The sequence below is a fragment of the Brachionichthys hirsutus genome, chromosome 4, assembly GCF_040956055.1.
Source record: "Brachionichthys hirsutus isolate HB-005 chromosome 4, CSIRO-AGI_Bhir_v1, whole genome shotgun sequence".
Taxonomy (NCBI): Eukaryota; Metazoa; Chordata; class Actinopteri; order Lophiiformes; family Brachionichthyidae; genus Brachionichthys; species Brachionichthys hirsutus.
In genome coordinates, this window is record NC_090900.1 from 13,430,418 (window position 1) to 13,455,481 (window position 25,064).

General features: G+C 45.1%; 2 protein-coding genes across 2 annotated transcripts; one reads left to right on the top strand and one right to left on the bottom strand.

Annotated features, from left to right (window-relative positions):
* Window positions 1–1,116: 1,116 nt before the first annotated feature.
* LOC137893224 (BICD family-like cargo adapter 1) lies at window positions 1,117–13,588 on the top strand. The gene is made up of 11 exons (XM_068738674.1): window positions 1,117–1,488; window positions 2,527–2,742; window positions 7,812–7,928; window positions 8,142–8,153; window positions 9,724–9,870; window positions 10,028–10,207; window positions 10,288–10,506; window positions 10,702–10,845; window positions 11,449–11,579; window positions 12,234–12,354; window positions 13,430–13,588. The coding sequence occupies exons 1-11, from the start codon at window positions 1,117–1,119 to the stop codon at window positions 13,586–13,588; spliced, it is 1,818 nt and encodes a 605-aa protein (XP_068594775.1).
* Window positions 13,589–18,706: 5,118 nt separating this feature from the next.
* rab35b (RAB35, member RAS oncogene family b) lies at window positions 18,707–23,992 on the bottom strand. Its single transcript, XM_068760623.1, has 6 exons — window positions 23,801–23,992; window positions 21,801–21,851; window positions 21,601–21,724; window positions 19,809–19,933; window positions 19,576–19,700; window positions 18,707–19,215 (listed from the first exon to the last, which is right to left on the bottom strand). The coding sequence occupies exons 1-6, from the start codon at window positions 23,850–23,852 to the stop codon at window positions 19,087–19,089; spliced, it is 606 nt and encodes a 201-aa protein (XP_068616724.1). The 5' UTR covers window positions 23,853–23,992; the 3' UTR covers window positions 18,707–19,086.
* Window positions 23,993–25,064: the final 1,072 nt, after the last annotated feature.

A 25,064-nucleotide genomic window follows, 5' to 3' on the forward strand; every position in this document is an offset into this window, starting at 1 on the left:
CCTCTTTAATTTATGCACTAACACTAAATTAGTCTAATCAGGTTATTAACGAGTTATTCACAGATTGAAATATTACCAGTCACCTTTCTCTGGGGAAAAAAATGCATATTTCAGAAAGCGGCGCCGATTGTTTTCAAACTTCTCATTTAAGCTTGCGACAAGATACTATCTCCTTAGCATTTAGAAAAATGAAAGCAAACTGAGTGGCTTTTTAAAATGGGCTTGACTCTAATGACCTTTACAACGAGGCGCACACAGCAAAGTTACTTTTACATGGCTGCAACTGCTAATTGAGAACAACATCTGTTCTGTAGCAGCTTTCGTCTGTCATTTGAGGCATGGAAAATTAACTGTGTTGCAGAATGAATAGGAACTGAGTCAACAAACATCATTATGAACATAATTATAGGGGTAGTAATACCTTTTCTCTACATATAATTTAATTAATAATTGTTTTTTGTTGTAATTGTTTAAATTAAATGGATGGGGGGGGGGGGGGGGGGGGCGGTGAACGTTTATGGCCTTCCACCTTTACCGAGTTCTCTGCATCAATTTAAATGACGACCTGCTCTTACGTCGCCTTCTCTCGTGCTCGTGCTCGTGCGCGAGGCACCAAAATATGGCGCTACGATTTTTAGCCAATGGGCTGCCTGTCTGCAACAGCTCGCAGGTGGCGTCACTATTGTGGCGGGGACGCGCATTCACGGTTTGGAAGGCATCGGGATCGCGCTCAGCACTTGTAACAGGCGAATCATTGCGGGGGACTCTCGACCCCGGGACGGGACGGATCGTGATGGATCGGCCGCTGCACAGAGCTCATCGCGGCGGTTCATTAGGGGATAAAAGTACTTTGTGCGTCCGATAATAAGCACAGACACTCAGCTGCTAGAGGAGGCGCTGTTTGCTGGGATTCGATCAGAGCTGCAGACGCGGCTGGTCCGGTGAGCGAGGAGAGAGGGACGGGAGAAAACCGGAGAAACGGCGCGGTGCACGCGAACCCGCTCGGGATTGTGAGAATGGTGGATGAACTGTCAACGACGAGCCGGTCCGTTCAGCCCAACCCCGCCAGGACAGGGTGGGTTCACCCGGAGTGAACTCAGCCGCCGACGGGCGGAGATGTCCGCGTTCTGCCTCGACCTGCAGGCGCCTGGCGGGGTTTCAGCACCGCTGGAGCTGGACAGCGACTGCGTGGAGCCCCGGGCCGGGGCCGCCGCGGGGCCGCCGCGGCAGCGCGCCGGCTCCGGAGGCCTCGGCACGGCCTTGGAGGAGGAACTGGCCATGCTGACCGGGGAGCGGGGCGACGAGGACGAGCTACCGGACCAGGAGACGCCTGCGGCGGGACAAAACTCCGACTTCTTGTCGCTCTTCCGTCAGAAGGAGAAAGACTTGGTTTTAGCTGCTAAACTCGGCAAAGCGCTGCTGGAAAGAAACCAAGATCTGACGAAGCAATATGAGAAAATGCACAAAGACCTCAACGACAAGTTAGAGGTAACAATTAATGACTTGCTAATATGTTTACTGAAATGTAAATTTTGTCTCATATATGCCTTTGGTTTGTCCCCAAAAATGCCATAATCCTGGAGTGTTTGTGTCTTTGTGATGTAAACAAACTCACGAGGGTCACATCAGATGCTACCTGTGGAGCTCCATATTCAATCTGCCCAGATTACTGCGTACAGATCTACCTAATCTATAACGCATGGGTGATTTGAAACTTCCTCTTCTAAATAAGTCTGTAGTTGCACCTACAAAAAAAAAACTCGGCTTGAGGTAGAGCACAGTTATTTCACACACACAAAGTTTTCAATGATTGCTGTCTATCTTTGTTTTTATTCATGTTAAGATTAACACACACACACACACATAAAATACTAATCCTAAAGTAGTCCAGGCCTACTGCATGTGCTTGACATCTGCTCATCCCTTAGAGCCATATTCATCTGTGTTCCATAGAGATAAGCTTCTTAATATCCCGCTCCTGTGTCCTGTTCTAAAAGGGCCTGTTAAAATTTTCTGATGTTGTTTTGGCTGACTTTGAACCCTCATTTTTTTTGACCATTTAAACAGAAATAAAAACACTGGATTTACAGATGCCAACTGTTTCATCTTAGGACAACAACCCCCATTCAAACTCTAGCAACAGCTTTATGATTGAAATAATATAAAGCAGTTTCCTTGAGTGCCACTCCAGGACCCGATGAAGTCCAAAATTGCATCATAACTTTGGTTAAATTTGTCCTATTGTCACACTTTGTCTTTTTAGTTATTCATTTGTTTATATTGTAAACGCTGACCTATTTATAAAGAGCAGGAAAAGTTTGAAAATGACAGCCTTTAAAAGGTTGCTTGCACTTCTCCTGCTCTAGAATGATTTAGTGAGGAGATCTATACCATCCTGGCCCTTTTCACTTCCCATATAATGAAATATTTATATCATTTTCCTGTATTTCCATCTTGTCTTCTGCACAAATGAGCCAATACTCCAAATTATATCTAAGCAAATGCGCGTCCCCCCCTCACATGCAGTGCTTGGAGCAAGAGAAGCATGAATTGCGCCGACGTCTGGAAAGTCGAGAGGGTGAGTGGGAGGGCCGGGTGGCCGAGCTGGAGACGGATGTCCTGCAGCTACAAGGTGAGCTGGAGCGCCACCAGGTCCAACTAAGAGAGGCCGACAAAGACAAGACCAAGGCCATCAGTGAGCTCTCTGAACAGAACCAGAGGCTGCTGGAGCAGCTCAGTAGGGTGAGGAGCAGCTGCTGCCAGTGTGTGTGTGTGTGTGTCCCTTATGGCCATTCAGTCCAATTCATGTTCATGACATAATATTCTTATCCAAGTGATGACTCATTATTTCTGAGGGGGGGGGTTATCCCCATCAGCCTGTCTCTGTCTATCTTTACCTGAATTATGTGAATTCATTAACAGGAAAGTGTAGCTTCCGGGCCTTTCGTTGAAAAGATTTAGAGTGATTGGGCTCTGCACTTACGTAATAGCACTCTGCATATCGACAGGCATTTGTTATAATAGGCAGACTAGAAACTGTCCTGTATGAGACACTCAGATAGAGGGGTTGACTGATGATGATGATGAATATATTTATTTGATAGAATGTTAGAGTACAAGTACAGTCACGCAGTAGCATGTATTACAGTACAAGAACAGTGAAACATCCTGTCTAAGAGGAGCATTTCAAAAAAGCCCTTGCGGTCTTGTTTCCGTTGAAAATCCTTAGTACATAAATCATCGACATTTAACAATACAAATAAAACTAATATTAGATTACTAACTTGATGCAAAATAACAATACATTAAAAATACACATAGTATGTCCAACGTACATGATGGAAAGAGAAACCCACAGATGCACACAGAAGACTGGCAGCACTAGCATTTGTACTCGCGACCGATGATGAAGCCCCGCAGCAGCTCCGAATAACGGTACAACAAAACATCTTGACCTCTTCTGAGTCTGACGACACCAAAAGAAGCGTGCGTCACTTGTACGGAGAGGTCATTGAACGCCTCCACAGCCCTGCACTGAGCATAATGTTTGTGAAGCTAATGAGAAGACACAAGGGTTGTGCTGTTTTGGGATCGGTGCGCGTGCTGCACCCTCAGCACTCGTAGTTTGTCCACACCCTGTCCTTTTGTGATAACTTTGTTTTTAGTTAGATGTTACGTTTCCCAGTATCACCCCCGACACGCCGGAGAAGGGACACGTTAGAACAACGGGGTTTGCTTCACAAGAGCAGGAACTGCATCTGGCTGCATAAAAAAACACCTGTAAGACACGTCTAATAAAGTACCGGCCACAAACACAGGAAGCATCCTGGGATATCCCGGTGCTCCTTCACCTGAGGCTGACAGGCCCGTACAGCCGGCTCCATGGCCGGCTCAGCCCTGCTGTCTCGGGCTATGCCTGCACGTGTTGTTTCCTTTCCTGTGGGGAGATATGTTCTCCTGCCAGGCACATGTTGTTCCGGCCGGCGAACGCTCTGTGCTGTTTGTTGTTCCCCTTTAGCTCACTGCCGTACAGAGTGACTCTTCATCTTGACCAGATTAAATCAGCCTCCTCTCTGTCATGCCCCAAAGGCATCATGACATGGTATTCAGAGCCTGCTCAGCATGGGTCAGCCTCCATAGGTCTTATCAGTAGAGGGCAATTTGCATAATTAAACTGCCTTTTATGAATGAAACCGGTTGTGTGAAAGAGACTGACGGAAGTGCGTTTTATTGTGTTTTCAGGCAGAACGAGTTGTGGTCATAGTGACATTTATGAGATCTGATTTTCTGCATCGATCCAGATCAATTCAGGGAATTGTGCAGACAGAGAGTGGCCTGCTGGGTAATAAACTAAATTAAAACGGCCTCAGTGTGTGCGTTCTCTCTCATTTCATCCTCTCTCTCTCTCTCTCTCTCTCTCTCTCTCTCTCTCTCTCTCTCTCTCTCTCTCTCTCTCTCTCTCTCTCTCGCTGCTGTGTCTCTCTGCTCTCATTACTAAGCATTGGGCTCTGACTAAGTAGCGTTAACTGTTCGCGACCCAGACCCTGAAGAAACTCTGTACTTGTGAATCCACTGGAGGCCGGATATTTTTATCTGCCCTGCCTGTTCCTGAGCAACACCCCACCCCTGTGATTATGGGCTTGTTATTGCAGTCCTTTGAGGTGCCTGATGGAAATCATAGATAGAAGACAATCCACTGAGGTCTATCCTCACTGATAGACACAAGCAAGAGGTGCAAATTAACAAACTGCTGCTAAACCATAGTAGACCATAGTAGGAAGAATAATGATGAACACATCAAGAGATAGAAATAATTAAAAAGCGTAAAGTTAACTTATATATAGCGCCTCCCATTGGCTAGAGTGGGATGACCTTGAGCAGGCAGGGCTCTCCATAGGAAGTGATGCAAGTCTTTGAGTAAAATACAACACAGTGGGGATTACGCTGTAATCTCTGCTAATAGCCTTTCCATATGCATGCAGTCAGGAACCAAGACCGCTCCTGTCCCTACTCTACTTAATTAATAACAACAGGTAACTCAGATATGTTGCTAAAGAGGATACACAACGATGCATAATGTACCAAAGGCTGACTCAGATATCCTCTGCTCTTATCACTCTTTGGGAGAGGGATTGTGGACGTGTTAATAAACTCTTCTGTCTGGGTGATAAGACTGTATATTTCATCCAGAAGTAACAAGTGAATGTTTATTGCAATAGATGATGTGTGATAATTACGCCTCTTCAGGGAGATTGTGATTGAAGAGTGTCTACCTGGAGCAGCAGCAATATTAATCATCCAGTCTATTCATTGGTGGTGGTGGTGGCCGATGAGTCTGTTGAGACTGATGAGGCTAATTAAACGATGAAGTTGGTTAATTGTTGAAGCATAGGCACTGATGGGGAGGTGGATTGCACCTTTAAGACTATAGCATGAATGAACATGTACGGGAGGATCACATTTAAAAAGACAGCAGCAAGTGGGCGCTAGGCCAACAATGATGGTGTGTCGCTGTGGACAGATGTCATCAGCGGATTAGAAAAGCTTCAGCGGATGAGAGCAGGAAGTTAAGACTGAGCATGTGCGACAAGTATGAATGAGAAATAAAATATGGCCTCAGGGTACAAAGTCAATCAATCGATGATCGAGGCTTTGTTATCATGTGCAAACACTGGCAAATAAAATACTTCATACTAAATGTCGTAACAGATAGAGAAATGAAGCAAACTAATAACATACATACAAGTTTAGCATTGTTGTAGGTGCGGCGCATTCTACAATGCGCTCTGGAGATTTCTTTAGCCTCAGGGATAAAGCTGTCTTCATCCCAGCTAAAACGTTTCTGACTGAACATTTGCTATTGCTTCATTATTTTCAAAGGAACAAGAGAAAATGAGTTCCTATTGATCCAGAGCCTGTGTTTGTGTGTGTTTGCTAGGTTCTAGTGTGAGAATGGCCAATCTCCTCAAATCTAATCTGATTAGACTAAGCCAGCAAGAAGGGGATTTTTCTCTAATTACATTACCTCACATGCTAAGAATGTATATGCATCTGTATGTTTATGACCACAGTCAGTTCTCCTGTTTGTCTTATATGATCACTGCAGAAATATATCAATACTACATTAAAATCCTTCAAATGGTACAAAGTCTTTCATTCACTATTCCAGAATATATGAGATCTGGTCAGTGCCTGGGCATTCGTCCAGCCATCAGTTTGAATCATACCCAGTCACTGGAGCAGATAGTGCCTCCTATCAGCCCACGGTAGCTGTTGCTCTCAGGATCCATTCTCTGATTGGCACCATTCGAGTGCTACTCATAGAAGCATTTAAAGGTGAGGGTTTCTATTTTCCAGTCTGGAAAAAGCAGCGATCTGTCAAAGTAGATTAAGAAAATATTAGAAACATTGAGACCACAAGTCACTGCTTCACCAGTCCCACTTCTCACTGGTTGCCATGACAACCAGAGTGACATGCAAATTGCAATTCCGTGTGTTGTTTCCATGGGAATGTGCAAAAAGACACAAGGAGACAGATAGTTTGGTGCTGTGCCAAAGAGCGTGCAGTCCGATGTGCCAGATCAACAGAAGCGATGCCCGCGTTTAGAGTTTGGACCCTCGTCTGACGAGGCCAGACTTCAGAGGGTTTAATGGAATGCATCTTTCCTGAGTCCTACCTCTCTGACCTAGATTCTGATTTGCCCCCGTTTGCCCATCTGATAATTCTAGATCTGAGATTGGAGGAATTTACTCCCAGATTAAGCTTCTTTCAGACAGAAATGTTTTTCCGTTTTTCGTGATTATCTTAATCTGTAGAGCACACTGAGTCCGTGGGTACGATGTCACGTTCACCACTGACTGTCCCTTACAGAGAGGATTATGCAGCTGTGACACAGATACTCATATCTGGTCGTCAAACTGAACATCCACTGGCTCAGAGACATCACTCACAGTAATAAAACAAGTTGACGAAAAGCAAATTATTTGATTTGTTGTGTGTTTTCCTTGTCTTGGCCGATCCCCTCTATATTTTCCTGTTTGTAACTGGCAAGCCAGCCAATTTGCTTTGTCCTTTGTCTCCATGCTACATCTGGCATCCTCAGAACACTCAGGCTGATTGTTTGACATTGATATTATAAATATTCTATATCACAATAGATTGTTCTTGTTTTTCACACTTATACAAAGGTAATGATGTCCAGTGGCCTATGTGCCGATCAGATTATTCCTTTTTTTTACTCTTTGTTTTCTCCTCGGTTAGCTTCAAAAGTGAGAGTTTTTTAGGATTTTTCTGTTTCCATGGCAGTGATGATAGGTCTAAAGTTTAGACTCTAAACTAGTGAATCTCAGGGCGGCTTGGTGTGACCTCATCCGGCCTGTCGAATAGGGTAATTTCGGTAAAATTAGGACAGGGAGGACTGGCGTACCAGTAACACATTGTACCACTCAGTTCACTGTGAATGTCAGCCTGTTCATGCGTGTGTGTGTGTGTGTGTGTGTACCTTGTGTTTGTGAAGGATCACAGACTGGAATATGTTATTTAACCAATTAGTTATTGGAATGCTTAATCACCACGAAGAAACATCCGCCTTCGGGGTGTTATGAGCGCCACTGCAAATATGAAAGAAAAAAAAAGTTGTAAAAACTCTTGATGTCATTTGAGTCCACATAAAGACTTTGAGGTTGGACATTGGAGCCCAGTCCTCATCTCTTCGGGGCTCACATTCATTTACGAAATGACCGGACACATTGGATTCAAACGTGGACTTTTTCTCTCTGTTCTGTGTGTTTGACCGTTTGTCTCCATGCAGGCTGCAGAGGTGGAGAGGCAGCTGTCCACTCAGGTCCATTCATTACGGGACAACTTCAGGGAGAAAAGTATGTCTACAAGCCAGCACATGACACAATTAGAGGCTCTACAGGCAGAGGTGAGGCCCTCTCAGAGCCCTTTCTCCATTGTACATATCCTGTGTTGGTGCTGAGTACTCCTCAAAAATGAAGCTGAAAAATAGAAGTGGGTATTTCTAAGGATATGCTCTAAGTTTCAGGGTAGTTATGGGATACCTTTCTAAAGTTTTCTCTCTTCCTCTAACCTTCATCTCTCCCCTCACTCATTCCTCCTTCCCTTCTGGTTGGAGCAGCAAGGGCTAGAAGTGAGTTGATGCCAAACGCTGCGTCCCGGCGGGACTGCATGCTGCTTGTTACACCTTTACAGCAATAGAAACAAGGATTGCATTATTTAAAAGTTTACAATCGCTTCTCCTCCGCCCAATTAAATGAGTTACAAATCATTCCATTATCTGGTAGACTATTCAATCCTTACACTGAATGAAAAGCTTTTATGGTGCAATACTTTTCAACCGTGATACTTACTGTTAAGTCCCAGTTTGAAATTGACTCGTGGCAATCCCTGTTTCCTGATATGAAAAACAAGCTGAGCTGCCGCAGCATGAGGCGTTTTGTGATGTCCGTTGTGCTTGTGCTTGCGTTGTGTCAGCCAGATATAACAAGATCAAACGTCAGAGTGTAAAAACACCTCTGATTTCCCAGCAGCTTCTCATCAGAGCTCAGCAGAAAACACCAAGACTGCAGAGCCGCTATATTTGGGAGAAAAGGCAACCACCCTATTTTTAGCTGACATACTGCAATATGGGGGTGCTCCAACTTTTTTGACTAACAACACCAAATATCCAGAACTCGGCAGTTTAGATGCTCCTATGTTCGTGAAAATCGATTCAAAAGTAGGGTAGCAGATGTAACGCAGGAGGGATAAATATGAACTGATGTTTGTTTAATGGGGAAAGCTGCTCACGCAGCTGGAACCAAGGATGGTAACCAATGCCTACACCTGTGCTAGGCAACACTCAATCTTCAACACAATTCAATTCAATTTTATTTCTATAGCGCCAGATCAGAACAGAAAAGTTATCTCAAGGCACTTTACAGGAGTCGCAGGGAGAGACCTGCAAGGAAAGACAGAACCCAACTTAACCCACAAGAGCAATAACTTTGGCAATGGAGGCAAGGAAAAAACTTCCCTTTAACAGGCAGAAACCTTGGACAGAACCTAAGACTCATAGTGGACGGACATCTGTCTTGACCAGTTGGGTTGAGAAGGAGAGAGAGACAGCGGTAGAAAAACAGAGAGACAATGACAGAGAGAGAGACAAGGACAGGTAGGAAGAGAGTCAAAAAGCAAAAGAGGGAGAGAGAGCGATAGAGAGACGGAGCAGGATCAGAAAAAAACACAACATAATATATAGGTTGCTGAACAAGATACTGATTAAAGAGGTCCTATATAAAACTATAAATACTAATGCTAGCGATATGGACATCAGGGTTGACAGCCTGGACCTGCAGACTGAGAGACAGAAAGAGGGACAAACAGAGGGAGAGAGAGCACAAGACTACAGGGAGGAGAGAGGGATTACTAGTGCTGGTGGACACTGAGATACCATCTAGTTCAACTATAACACATTTCTGAGATGTTTTGGGCCAAGAACCAGTACCTCAATCTTAAATATAATCTTAAAACCAGTAGGAGTACCTTTCATCTGGTCTAAGAGCTCATCTTGACACAGACTAAGGAGTACAGCTATCCTGTAATCGGGATCCATAGCTCCCCACGCATCCGATATTGACCGCAACATCTAAGTCATCAGTTTTCCTGCCAACTTTTGTCTCCTCTTTCGTCCTGCTCACTCCCGCTGTTTGACATGTTAGATTAACATGCTGTCAGAGAAGAAGATGGAGCTGGAGTGTCGTGTACTCTGCATGATGGAGGAGAATGAGCTACTACAGAGTACAGTGGATGAACTCAGAGAGAGGACACTGGTGCTGGAGAGACAGTGTCACGACGGGAATCTACAGGTATGTACATGTTGATGATTGACTTTTAGAGGTTTGATGGTGGAAGAATAGCCTAAGCCTCCTTGATAATGTAAGTAAATGTCTTTCTAGAAAGGTCATTTTTAGTTTGTGCCTGTCAGACAAGAACTTGGGATTTTATATGCTTTACATTTTCCAGTTAAAGCAGAGCCAGCTGGAGCTCCAGGAGGTTCAGGTGTCCCACCGCCAGCTGAGTGCCCGCCTGGAGGAGCTGATGGAGGGGCAGAGCTACCAAAGCCTCAGCCCACACCCATCCAGCTTGCTGTGTGAGATAGAGCAGAGCATGGAGCAGGAGGAGCAGGAGCAGGAGCGAGAGCAGGTCTTCACTGTGATTGCCAGAGTGTAAAGATCACCACCAAACCCTTTGCTGAGCCGTTCTCCCCTTGTTTGTCCGTGTAGCTGCGTCTCCAGCTGTGGGAGGCCTACTGTGAGGTTCGCTCGCTCTGCTCCCATCTACGGGGGAATGACGTCACGGACTCCGCGCTCTCCACCGACTCTTCCATGGACGAGTCTTCGGAGACATCCTCAGCCAAGGATGTGCCGACTGGCAGCCTCCACACCAGCCTGCTGGAGCTGCGGAGGCTGACACAGAACCTGCTGGATGGCAACGAGTCCACGGTAACAAACTACACACTGACAAGGGGTCCACGGTAACAAACTACACACTGACAAGGAGTCCACGGTAACAAACTACACACTGACAAGGGGTCCACGGTAACAAACTACACACTGACAACGAGACAACACAATCAAAGTATCCTGTGTGTGTGTGTGTGTGTGCGCACTGATGTGGTGTGTGTTCCGTGCTCAAAGGGCTCGAGGCGCAGTGATGAGGATGCTCTGGAGGAGCAGGTGAGGAAGCTGGGAGAGGAGCTGAGGGAGGTCAGAGAGCTGTATGAAACGGAGCAGAGCAAAACACGCAGCAACGTAGAGGAGGTTCTACAGCTGCATAACCAGGTACTTATTTTCATATGTATGGGGGGGGGGCGGAGGGACTATCATGGAAGGACAAGCCCCTGCATGGCATGTACCAAAGACAAATTGAAGTGGTAGCTGACATAGGAAAAAACATGGCAGTTGCTGGAAAAGGCTGGACTGACAGCACGGAGGCACTAAAACAAGACAGCACAGGAACAGGCCCTAAACACAAGAAACAGGATCAATAGAGGCCGGAGTCTCCCACACCAGAGACCCACACACACGCACACACCAGTGTGTGTGTGTGTGTGGATGTTAAAAAGTGAGCCACAGGCAGAAATGGTCGCAGCGAGGCTAACTGTTTGAGAAGTGTCAGACAGTCCTCATTAATTCTGGCTCACTTCCTGCTTCACTCACTGATTGCATTGAGGAGGACTCGCGTCTAAAAATAACACGATGACACGGCGCTGAACCTGATAAATGTGTGATGTCGCCTCAGCCTTCTCTACAGTTAAATCTGAAATGCCATCTCGCATGATTTACACTGAAGCACAAATCAGATTAACCGGATTGACTAAGCATCCTGCTGCAACGCCGAGGCCAGCTCCTCACACCTGTGTCCTCCTCTTCTGTGTCCTCCAGATGGCGCTGCACTCTGTGGAGATGTGCTCCCTCCAGGAGGATCACGACAGAATGAAGACGATGGCTGAAATCCGAGAACCCGGCGAGCAGCTGCAAAGCGCAATCAGAGACAGAGATGAAGCTATATCCAAGTAAGATCAGGTCATGTCAGCAAACAAGTAAAAACGAGAAAAGCACTCAGAGAGCGCAGACCTCCGCCAAGCAGCTCATTCCCCTCGTAATCAGATTTACACCGTCCACATGGTGATCTGGATCATGATGGAAATGTTATAAATTGTTCTTGGTAACTTTATACACCAACCATGAAAAGTAAAAATGAATCAGAGTTTACGTGTATTTTTCACAGATTTTTGAATCATTGAATGTTTTCAATGTTAAAATGTAATATTTTTACATTTTTACAAAATGGGAAAATCCGGATCGTGACAGTGTCCATAATTCGATCCAGATGAAATTCGGTGGTGAGATAGAGGCCCCCACCCTACATGACTGTGTCAAATTCCATAAACATTGGTCAATAATCAATCGAGATATTGAGGACCAAATCTTGAAGCTTCATTAACTAATAAAGATTTCAAAGTGATCCAGAATCCAGGATCTGTTGTGGATCATCACCAAAATGTAATCAACTTTTCCTGGTAAGATTCCCAACATTCCCTGTAACTGACATCAAGCTGACTGTGGCCTCCTGTTCACCAGACAGACGGTTGAACATGTGTTGAATCCATCCTTTAAAGAGTTCTTTTTTGTTGGTGTGTGTGTGTGTGTGTGTGTGTGTGTGGCAGGAAGAAGGCGGTGGAGATGGAGCTGGCTAAATGTAAAATGGACATTATGTCTCTGAACAGCCAGCTCCTGGACGCCATCCAGCAGAAGCTCAACCTATCACAACAGCTGGAGGCTTGGCAGGTGGGTCAAAGGTCATATTTAACACGTAGTAAGCTGCTGTGTAAATGTAAGGTAGATCATCAAACGTTACGTGTCTATCATTTAATGTATATAATGAGTGAAGGACACGATGTCACTTACCTGTGATCAACGATTAACTTCTGTGTGAGCATGTTTTTGTGTGATGAATATCACTATGGCAACACATGCAGTGTGTGTGTGTATTCCGTCCCTCCCTCACCCTTAACTAGCAGCTCTTTCCTGTCTCTCCCTGCCTACAGTTTGCCTCCTCAGGGCTCTTTACTGTTTGGCTCTTGTGGTTTCTGATCTAGTGGCCTTTCTCAGCTTCCGTACCACCCTTTCTCCCCTGTGGTAACACCCCCTCCTGCCTTAGAGGTGAGCCCCGGCTGCCCCATCGCGCCGCTTCACCCATTCCATGCTGCGGTTTGATGAGTCACCAGAAAGGCCCATCCTAGCTCCACCTCCTCCCATCCACCTGCTTGTTTCAGCATGCTGTCTCCAGTCTCGGTAGTTCCAGAGCTTATCAGCGCCCTCTGGTGGCTCTATCTGTCCACCGCTCCCTCCAGCCATTGGAGAAATCACAGTATCAACGGGATTAAAAACAATAATCAATTAAAGCTAAATGTCAGATGATTAATGGAATAGGAAAGGTGAAAAAGTCATTCCTGACAAGCAAAATAGTGTGTGCGTGTGTGTGTATGTGTGTGTGTGTGGGGGTGGGGGGGATGAATGTTTATTGTGAGGTCTCTGTTCGTCCGATCGCCCCCTAACACCTCCCCATGTGTGACATCGCCGCTCCCTCCAGCCATTGGAGAAATCACAGTATCAACGGGATTAAAAACAATAATCAATTAAAGCTAAATGTCAGATGATTAATGGAATAGGAAAGGTGAAAAAGTCATTCCTGACAAGCAAAATAGTGTGTGCGTGTGTGTGTATGTGTGTGTGTGTGGGGGTGGGGGGGATGAATGTTTATTGTGAGGTCTCTGTTCGTCCGATCGCCCCCTAACACCTCCCCATGTGTGACATCGCCCTCCTGTCTCACTCTCATTTGCGTCTTTGTCCTTTCCTGTAGGATGATATGCACAGAGTGATTGACCAACAGCTGATGGACAAGTACCAGGACGAGTGGCGCTCAGCCCCGTCCTCTGTGTCAGGCGGCCAGTCCTCCAGCCGAGCTCACTGCGTCTCCGACCGGGACAAGAGACTTTTCTCTTTTTTCAAAAAGAGCTGAGCTCCACTGGCCTGGCCTGAAGCATAGATCCAGAGAGGTGACAAGGGGGAGGGGGGGGGGGGGGTAGCAACGCAACCAAAGACGGGCAGTGGCACACACTGAGGTTCGGGGTGGACATTTTGCACTTTATCTGTCCCATTCCTGTTCTCCTCGCCGATCCGTTTGGCGACTGCTTGACAACGAGAGACGGGACTTCCCCAGAGGTTTTGGCTTCAGCCACAATCTATCGACCTTCCAAACCACGAACAGGGAGGCACCGTCACCTCCTAAGAGGACGGGCTCCTGTGTAGTGCCTAGCCCACTGCCAATTCTGTGGAGAAGGAACCCTACAAGCTGCCTACGTATCAGGCTGGGAGTCCGGGGAAAGACGGGTGGATGATGGGACAGTTCAGGATAGCAGGATAATATATGAGGAGACGGCAGGATGTATGTCCTCCAGAGCAAAGAGGGCCGATGCTGCCACCTCGCATGATCTCTCAGGTTTATTCATTTTGTCAAACTTGGTGTGAGATCCATGATGAATGTCTGACAAATAGTAATGATGAATAAAGCTTATTTTCTTATTGATAAATAGGATTTAACACTCCAGACCTAAACTATGGATCAAAGGGAGAACATATTTGGCACGTTGAAGTCCAGGGACTCGCGATAGGAAAAGCAGAGAAACTGCAAGTGTGACGTGAGCGAGCCACAGGGAGTCATCGCCTGACAGCTCCACACAGTCCTTTAGCTTTCTTTCACAGAATGATTGTCGTGTTTTCTTTTTAATTTGCTTTCATTGATCAGTCTTCTCAAAGCTGTTTTCAGCAGCAGGCAGCCGTTTCAAGAAAACCCACGGAAGAAGCTGCTGTGCTGGTGGACATTAATATTGCCCTGCGGAGAATCGCTTGCTGGCATTTTCTGAATAACTAGAAAGGTTCACTTTATTCATAGCTTGTTCAAAATCGGTGAGGCCGTGTTTAGCTGTCAGGTCATGACTTTTAATACCCAATAGTAAGTTCTAAATGCACTGGATCCTACATTTCCCATCATGCAACCAATGCTCTCATCATCGCCGAGGGAACGCAGAGTCCCCAAGCCCAGTTTGTAACACAGTTTAGATACTTGGTGAGTTTACTTCATCATCGTGACATAAAAGCAGCACTTTTAGTTGGGTCTAGGGAGCTCTGTGAGGCGTTCAGGTTCACCTCCGAAATCTAAATAAACGTCTGGGTGGCTGGAGTTGGTGATATCATTTGTCTGTGGTATCATTTTTGCATTACTTCAGGTGGTAAATTGATTTGTCAGGAAGGTGCCGTTTCAACATTGTCAAATATCTTTCCAGTCGACCAATTTTTTCAAAAACTTTTACATCAGCTTGAGACGAAGGAGTTGCTGTTGACATCAGTTAATCCGTGCAGTTTAACAACAACAACAACAACCTGCCATCGGTGTACAGACGCGCCACTGGTCGCCTCTGCAGGCGAGACACCAAGAGAAAACCTCTACCTCCATTCTCACTGCTTCAACGCTTCACAGCGCTTTGGTTTCTCGGCCACCAGGCTTCCGTTGAGGCAGCAGACCGCTGACGGTGTTTGTAATGCAGGACAGCACGTGTGGACCTGGAGTTTTTGTTGCCATGTCTCACGTCCATCCATCTCTGTGCATCTTACGTTGAATGCAACTGGGCAAACCTATGCAGGTGTTCTCTCAGTTGGTCGTCAGGCAGCGTCAACCCAAATAATGATTTTTTTTTTATAAAACGTTGAATAGGTTTGAGGAAAAAAATATATATAAATATATATTTATATAAGAAATAATTCATAACTTTGAATTGATTTTTTTTTTAAATGTTATTTCATGGTCTTCCCCAGAGGGCGCAGGAGAGGTGGCCGTTTTCACCGGTGACCATATGTCGGTGTGTTTGTGTGGCCTGCAGCAGCCAGAATACCAGAATGATGTAGAATCTCAACTGTCTCTGCCCCATTAATGCAGAACACCCCTGAATAGTGGTGAATAATTACAATGCCATTTCTATTGTTTACTAACAAGTCATTTGTTTTACATTCATGAAATGTTGCCCATTTTTTTATAAATCTTTTATGAAACTTTGTGGTTTGCCAGGTTTTATATTTAAAAAAAGTGTGTCTATTGAGTTATTAAAAGGTTAATTCCAGAAAATAATCGTTGGATGTTTTAGGAATAACATTTATTTGCTGTGTGACGATGAAGTCAGATGCTTGTCTATGATTTATGGAGCTACAACCATCCTTCAGCAGATACCGATAAAGATCAACAAGGACAAGCCTGCAGTTCTAAACATGAAACATGCAAGTCCTTCAAAACCAGGAAGCCAATCGACACAGCCGGTATTAATACCTTAATAACAAGTCAAATCTTTTCAAATTCAATAAAACATCCGAGTAAGAAAAAAGCAAATGTGCTTTTGATTGTTTTCACCCTGCTGATTTCAGTTTTTGCTGCGTATAAAGTTTAGTAACTTGTCTTAACCAGATAGAAGTCCGCATTTGTAAATATAAATTGTTAATGATTCATTTGGCTCTGGGACTAGATTGTCACAACTTTGAAACCCAAAATATACTTTGCTTTTTTATTTAAGCACCAAAATCATGAATTTGGACCAAACATCCGTCCCTCCTGCCACAACCTGCGATTTGACTCAGCTCCTATCTTCTGTTTTTTGTTTTCACTATCATGCTGTTGGGGAATTTTTAAAGACATCTCTGTACTCCATCTTCTGGCTGGAAGTGTTTTTAAGATATGGTCCCTGTGTCACACACACACACACAGTGTGTTTTCTGTTGCTTGTCTCCACCTGGTTGGATGTTGTTTTGGCATCTTGTGATTTCCGTGGGCTCATTGTGCTCTTGGCGAGGGCCTCCAGTCACTGCTGACTTGCAGCACCGTTTCAGTTCCAGACTCTTCAAACTATTCAAACTATTTATCATGCAATTTTCTAATCAATCTATTTTTGTTTAAATAAATGCTTTACGAGACGCTTGCCTCCCCGTCTCGGCCTTGAAACACGTATGAATGCTTTCCTTCTGCGGTATTAAATAAATGGATGATGCCTCTTCTGAAACACGACAACTAGATCCTCCACAATTAAACAGGAAGAGCATTCACAAACTGTGGATTTGAACAAGATGATAATCTTAAACAGAACAGAACCAGCACAGTTAGCTGAATGGGCTCTTTTGTGTCCTGCAGTACTTATATACAGTGACGTGAAGTGTTTGCCCCCTTAAAACCATTAAAAAAATATTTTATTTTATGTTTTATAGTTTGATATGAAACATTTAAGTGGTGACAAACATACAAGAAACAAAGAAATTAGAAAGGTGACACTTTTTCACATCACTGTTTTCTACCATCTTCCTTTGCCTTTTCCTGACAAATGTTTCCTTCATAACAATCTCCAGGATTAAGGATAAAAATATTGGCAACAAATATATTACCATATAATCCACATCCTGCAACCTTCCACTGGCCAACAATCCAAGTAGGAAGTTTATAGCATGTCTGGAAAACAGGTTTGGGTGATTATTTGCTCCTGACGGCTGCTGATAGGAACATCCTGGAGGCTGGAGAGGGAAAGAGAAAACTAGGAGACGGCAGCAAGATGATTCCCAGACACCAGAGCAAAACTTCCCAACTATTTTATTCACAGGATGCAAAAAAAAAACAACCAAAAGCTTAAAGACACAGGTTTCAAATGAAGTTAAGCACTGACAAATGAGGTCGGTCATTATGTGTCAAATATTTATTTCTTTAAAACGTTTATTACTGATTAAATTCATGAGGGAAAAATGAATAGTACATCTTTTTCTCCAGTGTACAGCAAACCACAGCTGACGGGTGCGTTTAAATCACAGCACATGGGGCATGTCTCATACATGCAGTTTGGTGTGCTCGTTGTGTATGTTCTATATTGAATATAAACACAGAAATATATTTATATTTACATACACATAATACAGGTCAGGGGGGAGATTTGATGCCACCTCTAGGCCCTGAAGGTCCCACTGACCTCTTACCGTGGATCAGGATCCCAAGCTGGCTGCCCGAGGATGAAAAATGAACGTTTCTAACAGAAGCCCAGCCAATATCAGCAGCTCCGTTTGTGTCTCCCAACCCAACATAAAGAAGAAAAGTGTCAGTTTTCAGATACTGTACAACGTTTCAGCCTCCGTGCAACCCTGGATGCTGCGTTTATCCCGGCGCCGCAGCCAATCCCTATTTGTTCTCGCATCCACAGTGGGCCACGCCCCCTCATGGCTGATAAAAACACCGCTGTAACAAACAAACCGCTGGTGGGACGACGTGACAGAGAAACATGATCAGTAGAACATGAGCTAACTGTTAGAAATATTCTGCTGGCTGACAAAATCCAGTAAATCCTCACAGTCTAAATGTCAGCCGTTACATTTGACAAGCCTCTTCCGGCGTGTTGCGTGCTCAAAAACCAGTCTGGTCGCCACGACGACCACGGCCCTCTAAGCTCCTCGGACTACGTGCAGGTGGTGAGTCCATTGCTGTGAGGTGCGTGTGCATCCCCGGAGATGAAAGGCCTGTGGCTGCAGATGGGAGAGGAGGGCAGCCCTGAGTTTCTTTATCAACCAGCGGTCACTATGACAACAGTCCAAACCAAGAGATGCCACCAAGCTCTTACTTTTTTTTCTATGCTGTTGGCAGTATCACTCTTAAAAAAACAAAAGAAAAGACGGAATGGAGGAAGAGGCTGAAACACAAGCTGAGCGCAGAGCGAGACTTGCAGTGACCAGTCCTCCCAGAGCTTCAGGTGGGGCTCAGCTGCTCCCCCACATTAAAAAAACAACAACCTATAATCAATTATTGATGGTTCAGCACTATCGGAAGTTAAAGGGGAGAGGGTGGGAAGCTTGGCAGAACAGACATCACCAGTTGTGTCCTCCAGTTCAGTTGCTAAAGGTCGTCTACCAATAATCAGTTCATGAACCCTTGGCCTGAGTTGTGGGAACACAGGTTTCTGAAAACAGTGAGAAGATCTTCACCATGAAACCTCCTAGCAGTTAAGACCCCCCCCCCCCCCCCCAGAAAGTAAAACTAGAAAAAAATGCATAAATACAAAGAACGGACATGACGCTAGATGTCCCGGTTGCTGTGGAACGAGGCGACGAGACACTGGAGGAAGATTATGGGGATTACGTGGACTGAATTCGGAGCATTACGGAGGTCGGCTGTCGGCTCAAAGATCCTTAAAGGAGGGCCCGACGTCAATAATATTCCAAACAAAACATGATCGGACATTTAATAAAATGTGTTCATTTTTTAAGTCTTTATGATTGGTGTGTCCAAAGGGGGACATATTTTTCATGTATTTTTTTTTTTTTATCTTTCACCGTATATTCATTAAATCTTTATCTGCTCATTAATTTAGATGCACCGAGTCCCATCTTGTCTGCGTGTCCGTGTGAAGAGGACACAGCCGGCCTTTTCGGCGGACGGCTCCGAGCTCGCTAGCAGCACTTTTTCTTTCGTTTACTGTTCCGGTTGAGTTTGACCACGTCGTTCTGCTGCTGCTGCTGCTGCTTGGCCAGCACCTCTTTCTTGGCTCTTAGCACTAGCTCTGTGATGCAGTTGAACATCTGCGGGAGGGAGCACAAAGCGACGGTGTGAGGTCAGCGCGGCAATCAGGGAGTCACACAGGACAGTCCCGGGTGATTGGGACGCACGAAGAGGACGACTCCAAACAATCTGATTAGCCTGAAGAATTGGGATTTCCACAGCAATAAAGGTGCAGCTTGATGCTTGCTGAGGGTAAAAGGAGAACGTGGACACCGCTCCTATCTTTTTGATGGACGAGCTGAACTTATCAGAATGATAAAGGGGGAGGAAGGAAATCTGCTTATCATTCACTGAAAGATTTGCTTGTCCATGTAGTGCATCTGGTTTAATATGGAGTCTAACTAGGATGGTGTGTCTGTCTGTCTGTCTGTCTGAGTTACCTCTTCAACATTGATGTTCTCTTTTGCACTCGTCTCAAACAGGTTGATTCCCATCTGCTCGGCAAACTTCTGTGCATCAGTCGTCTCGACCACCTTGGAGTTCGGGTCGTCGTTTTTGTTTCCCACTGGAGAGAGGAAACGCTGGCTGAGCAGGAGCGACTCGACAGGAGCCGCCGGTCTAAACTAAACGCTCTGAAGACGCGACTGCGGAGCAGGCGTAGCCCCAGACTCACCTAATATTCGGCACACGTCGTCACAGTTCTGGTTGATTTCATGTAGCCATCGTTTGACGTTGACGAAGGACTCTGCACTTGTGACGTCATAGACCACGATGACGCCATGCGTCCCCCTGTAGTATCTGCATGCAGACAGGCACAGTCGGACGCTGACATTAGGAAAACGAGTGAAGCCCCCCCCCCACACACACATTTTATTTTTTACATCCGTGTTTACATTTGAGGAACAGTTTGCAATCTCGCACCTCGGCCATTGGGCAGTAGATGAGACTCGATATTTATAATCAGTAGGGGTGTAACGCTTCACCTGGATCTGCATGTCCGGTTCGGTCCACCTTCGTACTGTTCGGTTATATTGGATGCATTTTTTTCTCATTAAAATGTATTACTAGCGCGATACAAGTCCGTGCGGAACTAAAGTCCTGGGAGAGTGTCGGACACTATTGACTGAGGGGGAGGCGCGTTGGAAGCTAGCAGGTGTGACTATTGAAGCTGATCCTCTTCTTTGAGGCCACATAGCGAAACTAGCAAAGCATTAGCTCTGCATTCCAGCTAGCTCTGCTGGAGATGTTGTCACGGCAACCAGATCTGTGCTTTCTGCGGAAAATGTGGAGAAGTTCATCTTTTTAGCCAAAAACTTTAAGCTTGAATAGTTAGTAGTAGTAGTAGTAGTAACATTTGTCATATTCAGGCTGTTGCTGCCAAGTGTTCAAAGTTTACAGTTTTAACTTATTTATTTTTAAATTGTTAGGATACAATATTTTTAAAAACTCAGTCTAATTTATTTGGCATATCAGCCAAATGGGTCACTTTTATTTATTTATACAAATTGTATTGTTTGCATTTTAAAAAATAAATAAAAGCATTTTAAGTAATTTATTTCTGCCTTTTTTGTACCAAACCAAACCGACATTTTAGTGTACCGTTACTCCACTAATAATCAATCAGTGTTTTAATAAATTACAAAGACAAGCTATTCATTCCATATTTAAATAACATCATCCCTATTGTGGACATTCTGACCAAATTCTGTCCTGTTTGTCCAGGAAAGGAAGCAAGAGAAAGAAAGAAGGAGGGACGGATGTCGTCGTTTCTCTGCCATGATCTATGATGGGGGTTGTCAAACTGAAGCTCTATCTCACAACCAAATCTCATCCAGAATGAGGGCAGGACAAAATATTTAATTTGAACATTGAAAACCTCATTTACAGATTCAAAAACCATAATCATCTGGACTGAGTTTAACTGCCTGTCTGAGAAAATCCAGCAAATTTCACTCTTGGATTTACAGGATAAAGTCATCAATAACTCAACTAAAATCAACAATTAACTTATCCTGTATTAAGAATTGACCAATCACCCAATGAGACTAAAATGTGTTCTTATTCAGACCGCTGATGGTATTTGGGCAGCAGCGCTGTTGCACGTTAACGGCACGAGGCTAGAACCTGAGGATGTGGCCACAGAGGAAACGCCTACTTCTGGTCTGTTTGGGCGAGTCGTTGTAAATTAGGCACATTTATGACCTTAGAATGCAAACTAGCTGCTTTAAAGCAGTGTGGACTCACAGCTGCACGTTTACTGCACAAACCCAGACAACAATACATAAAAGCTAAAGACACCCGGCCCTCGCCATCGTGCAGCAGCCCACTATGAGACAGGATATCCATGAGGAATCAAGCAGCACCAATTCAGTGTGGTCATCTAAAAAAAAAAAATCAGCCCTCAGCTGAAAGAAAACGACAAGTCTCACCTGAGAAGTCAAGGCCAGTGTGCTGGATGTACTTACGTGGAGGTGATGGTGCGGAAGCGCTCCTGCCCTGCTGTGTCCCAGATCTGTAGCTTCACCTTCTCCCCGTTGATTTCTACCGTCCGGATCTTAAAGTCCACACCGATCGTCGTGATGTAGCTACCTGCAAACACAAAAGATCAATGTAACATGCAACAGCAGAGCACGGAGTGATGTTCCCTAGGTCGCGCACCACAAACCTGAAAATGTGTTGTCTGCAAATCGCAGGAGGAGACTGCTCTTCCCGACTCCTGGGGGAGAAACAGAAGCACAGGATGAGGCTGAGAGTAAACAAAATTCCAACAAAAAAACACAATGAAATCATTCTGTGGGATACGTGCCTCTCGCGTTTAAAACAAAATACAATGGCCAATGGACAAAGAGCGCGTTTCAGGACGTTTTGTGGAATAGAAAAGAAGAAACTTCACTTTAGCCTTCGTTACATTTGAGTTACCCCATGAACACATGATAGCAGTAAATCTAAAACTAGGCGCCAGCCTAGTACTCATTTAATACTAAAAGATTTAGCTTGCATTTATTGCACATTTATGCATACAAAGTAAAAGATCCAAGACAGGCGCAGCATTTTGTAAATCCTTTTGATCATGCACAGAGCAGCAGAAAAAGAAAATACAGCCGCTGTGAAGGTTTGCATCAAAACAACAAAAGAAAGACATCCAGTGTTTCTAAAATGATATGCAGAGAACTCTCCAGAACGACAAGTGAGATCCGTGCCGCGTCTTCATCGGGTTAGCCGACGGGTTCCGGCTCGAGGTTGGGAAGCGACTCTGCTGCCCATCCTGCCGTAGGAATCGGCCTACAGGTCTGCTGCGTTGTCCACCCATCGTGTTGTTGTCGTGTCCTTTTTGATCGGTCCTCACGCTCAACACAAAAGATCTCAATAAAGAAAGTTGTGCTGGAGCCGACCCCAGCAGTCAACGGGCGAGAGGCGGGGTGCACCCTTGATGAGTCGCCAGTTCATCGCAGGGCCACAGACAGACAGACACATCATTAACACACACACACACACTCACACACCTACGGGCAATTTAGTGTAACCAATTCGCCTAATTCGACGAGGTCACGTCAGACGACCCCCACCCCAATGAAGTAGCGTATAATACCCATGCAGCCTGGAGATTCTGTCTGTCAAATGTCCGATGCTCAACGGTAAATGCTCCGATACGCATCTTTACTCAATCCTCTCTGTGTGACGGCCAGACAGGCTTCCCTGCTGCAGCTGAAGAGACACTGTGCTGCCTTGCTCTCTGCTGTGGGCAGCCAGCTGATGGGACGGTGGCAGGATCGGGGCCATCAATGGATGCATAGATCACGCCCGACGGGCTGAGGCTGTGCTCCTGTTAGGGGGGGGGGGGGGTCGTATTCAAATGTTTTCACCCCTCAATAAAACCAGTTCTGATCACTTACAGGCGTATTTTGTTTTGTTATTCACCTCCAGAGTTCAGAGTAATGACCCGAAACACACAAGAACTTTTTGTTGGACATACAGGCTGAAATGCATTGATGATAACTACTTTGTTAGCCTCATTTCTCCCTATATTGGCTGACTGGGTGCAAACCACACTGCAGTGCAGTGTTCCTCCACAATTAGGTAGCTAGCACCATCATGCTAGGTATCTAAATACCAAAATGCGTTTCATTTACTTTACTTAAATTAGTGTTCTTACACCGTAAAGCAAATATAAGAAGCTACAGTTAGCAGAATAGACTTTTTGTAAAGCTAGCCTATCAGCCAACTTCATCTATAAACAGTTAGCTGCCCAACCAAACTTCCAACTAGCCAACACTTGCTAACAGAAGACAGCTAGAGGCCAAACTGAAAGAAATGGTTTAACTTCAGGACGAAGTTGTTCGGTTTACAATCTACGTTTAATTGTGGTGCAGAATAAATGTCTCAGTCGACAGAGGAACCCCGATCTGTAGAAGATATCCGGCCCGAGCGGCTGACATGCCGAGTCCGGACACAACCTCCGCCCTGTCAGCGCCCGCCGCAGAAATATGGCGGGCATGTACGTTTCACAAATTATATCACATTACAAAATAAACAAATAAGGCCGTTTAAATACATTCCATGAATGCACTGCAGATATAAATATGCGTTTCCTCTCGCCCCTTGTGAAAAAAGAGGAAAAAAACGACAAGGCCCACTTCCCGTCCTACATCCCCGGCGTCGTCTTACCGCTGTCCCCGATGATGAGCAGCTTGAAGAGGTAATCGTAGTCCCTGGCCATGCCGGTAGATGGTTGCTCACCCCCGTCTTGTGCAGCCTCTGTGCTCGTTCGCTGTTCGGCACCCTTGGCTTGTTAAAAAAAAAAACAATACCAGCCCCCCCCGTTATGAAATACAAAGGCGATGCTACAAACTACGAGCCACCCCCCGAACCGGCGACGTTTTTCTCGGGGTTTCGCGGTGTCAGCAATCCTCTCCCTCCGCTGCGAATAGCCGGAAACTCCGCTTCCTTCTATTGGAGCTGCACCCAACTCTGAGCCGGCCTCACTGCGCAGGCTCCTGCCGCTGTGCCGCGGCTCCCGTCCCGGGGATGGACGCTACACGGGCAGAGGAAGCGGACCGGTACCATTTTATTACTTTAGATTAGAACCACGGTCCAAAAATGTAAAATGTCAGGAGCGTTCACATTGATGGAAACGATCTAAACAAACAAAACCGTGTAGACACTAAAAACAAAAATATGTAAATTCACCTCATTCATTTATTTCTGCTGATCATAAAAACGGTAATGTACAAGAAGTATATAATACATTTGAAACTGTTTGTTATATACTTGCTTGTGTACTTTTAAGCTCTTGCGTGTACATACAACAGGCATCGGCAGTACATCCAGGTAAGTCAGGAGGACGGTAACCCGGGAGGGACAATTTTAAGGATGTCAAAGGACATATATGACATTATCCCTCCCCATTTGCTTTTGATGTTCCTATATCAAACAGTAATAGTTGTAACAGTTTACATTTTCCTTCTTTGCTATTCATTTATTAACATTTCACAACATGGTCACGGCAAGACATCTTCAGCCTTTATACAAACTTTATATTTATTTTAGAACTTTAGCCTGAACTAAGAAAAGAGGAATCAACTACCTCAGTCCAAATTACACCCTGGGATTTATTCCCCCCCCCCCCAAACAGGACGGGCCAGTTACTAAACTACAATGTTAATCTGTTGGGGGGGGTCGTCTGGTCCTTTGTGGGAGAACACGACCTGCAGGTAACTCCATTACATTGTCTTTTGGCGTGGACGGTGCAAGTCCTGGGCTAGAGACAATGTCTGGAACAGACACCTTTGTGGGCTTAGGTGTCCCAGGAACACGGTCCATGTCCTCTGGTGTTTTGTTTTGTTTTTGTTACTCAGGAGATGGATGTTGTTTCTGATGAAAGTCCAAATCTGGAACAAGGGATGTTGCAGGATGTCAGTCTTCAGATGAT